The sequence below is a fragment of the Apaloderma vittatum genome, unplaced genomic scaffold (assembly GCF_000703405.1).
Source record: "Apaloderma vittatum isolate BGI_N311 unplaced genomic scaffold, ASM70340v1 scaffold9954, whole genome shotgun sequence".
In the NCBI taxonomy this organism is placed as follows: domain Eukaryota; kingdom Metazoa; phylum Chordata; class Aves; order Trogoniformes; family Trogonidae; genus Apaloderma; species Apaloderma vittatum.
The window spans coordinates 28,232-29,799 of NW_009714329.1; the positions used below are offsets into that span (position 1 = coordinate 28,232).

The 1,568-nt window shown below is 55.8% G+C and overlaps 1 protein-coding gene across 1 annotated transcript in view; it reads right to left on the minus strand.

The window, feature by feature from the left end:
• The window catches only part of LOC104273389 (pinopsin-like), a gene marked incomplete at its 5' end in the record, with an annotated part of 2,412 nt that extends 848 nt beyond the window's left edge, over nt 1-1,564 (minus strand). Inside the window, 4 exon segments of the mRNA XM_009868716.1 lie at nt 10-63; nt 96-281; nt 783-965; nt 1,510-1,564. Of these exon segments, the coding sequence (XP_009867018.1) occupies nt 10-63; nt 96-281; nt 783-965; nt 1,510-1,564 (478 nt within the window).
• Nucleotides 1,565-1,568: the final 4 nt, after the last annotated feature.

Genomic DNA, 1,568 nt, shown 5'->3' on the forward strand with positions numbered 1-1,568 from the left:
GGTGCCCCCACATCAGCACCAGGAGATGGCAGCCCTGCCGACTCACAAAACCCTGCCGTGAGGCTCTTTATCTCCACAGAGCTGTGCCTCGCCACCGGTTCTGTGAGCAGAAAGCTCTTAACTCCCTGTACTTACCCATCGCAGGGTCATCAGCAGGTTGGCGTAGGAGAAGAGAATCAGGCTGAGGGGGATCACGAAGCAGGTGACAAACAAGGCCAAAATGTAGCTGTTGTTGTTGCTGCCACCCGTGTACCAGTTGGGTCCGCAGGAGGTTCTCAGCCCTGGAACAAGTATTGAAACAAACCTAAAACAACCCTGGGCTGGGGTAAGGGCTCAGGAACAGCCTCCAGAATAAGCGATGCTGGCGCTGGCCCCTCTGAGCCTCACTGACCATCTTCTCCATCCCCAGTGACCTGGGCATCCATCACTGCAGCCTTGGCTGCTGCCTGGTGAGTTGCCGGGGTGTGCAGTGTTACACTAAGCCTGTACAGAAGGAGATTTGGGTTGGGTGAGGGCCGGGTGCTGCTCGGTTTGCTCCAGAGCAGCTCTGGTGTCCATCACACGTGTAAGAACGGCCTCGGCGTGTCCTGCAGCGGGGTCACTTCTGAAAAGAAACCTCCAAGAGAGGATCATCCTCGAGATTCCTTCCTACCCAAACCATTCTATGATTATTGACTGAGCAAGCAGGAGGTGTTAACATTTTAAATACCATCACAGATACTTTCCAACTACCCTGCTGCAAGAAAGACAATGCTGTGGAGTCCGAAGCATGTCTCCCTTACCTTCAGGCACGTAGCTGCTCCAGCCCAGGAGCGGTGGGGTCGTCCAGAGCAGTGACCAGCTCCACGTGAAGGCGCAGCCACTGACGGCGTGCCGGTGCTGGAACCGAAAGTCTCCCAGGGGTCTGCAGACCACCAGGTACCGCTCGAGGGCCAGGATGGCCAGGGACCACAGCCCCACGATGCCTGAGGAGAGAAGGAGGGTTGGTGTCTCAGGAATAGGCTCTGCTACTGCTCTGCTGCCCGCGCTGGAGCCTGGTAGGTGACGAGAGCTGTGGAAGTAAATATTGTGACACAAGTTCAGATGTTTTGCTTCTGGCTGGGATAGTGGTGGGGACTTGTGGCCCTTAGAAGTGAGGTTTGCAGTCGGTTGCCTGGGACACAGCGTGGTTACCACCGCTGTTTCTCCCCTGGAGAATCCCTGACTGAAGGTTTTGTGCAGTTTCATGTTTCTGGTGCCCACACAGTCTCCCGTGTGCTGCCACAGCAGCCATAAAGCACATCCTGATGTGCCCAGGTGACATTTCCTGCCCGATGAAGGCCGTGTGGCCTGGCACAGCTCTGCTTGACTTGTCTCCGTGCTAAACAGCGGAAGGACGCAAGTTTTACATCATGTATGAAAGCGTTGGCTTTCGGCAAAAAAAGGTGATGAAATGTCCCCAAAGCTTCTTTGCTGAGCGTGCTGGCACCAACCCCAGCCCGAGACAGGGCTCAAGGTCCGTGTCCTTACCTGTGAGGGAGACCATGAAGCCCTCCAGCTCACACATCCGTTTGCCGCACACGCAGAAT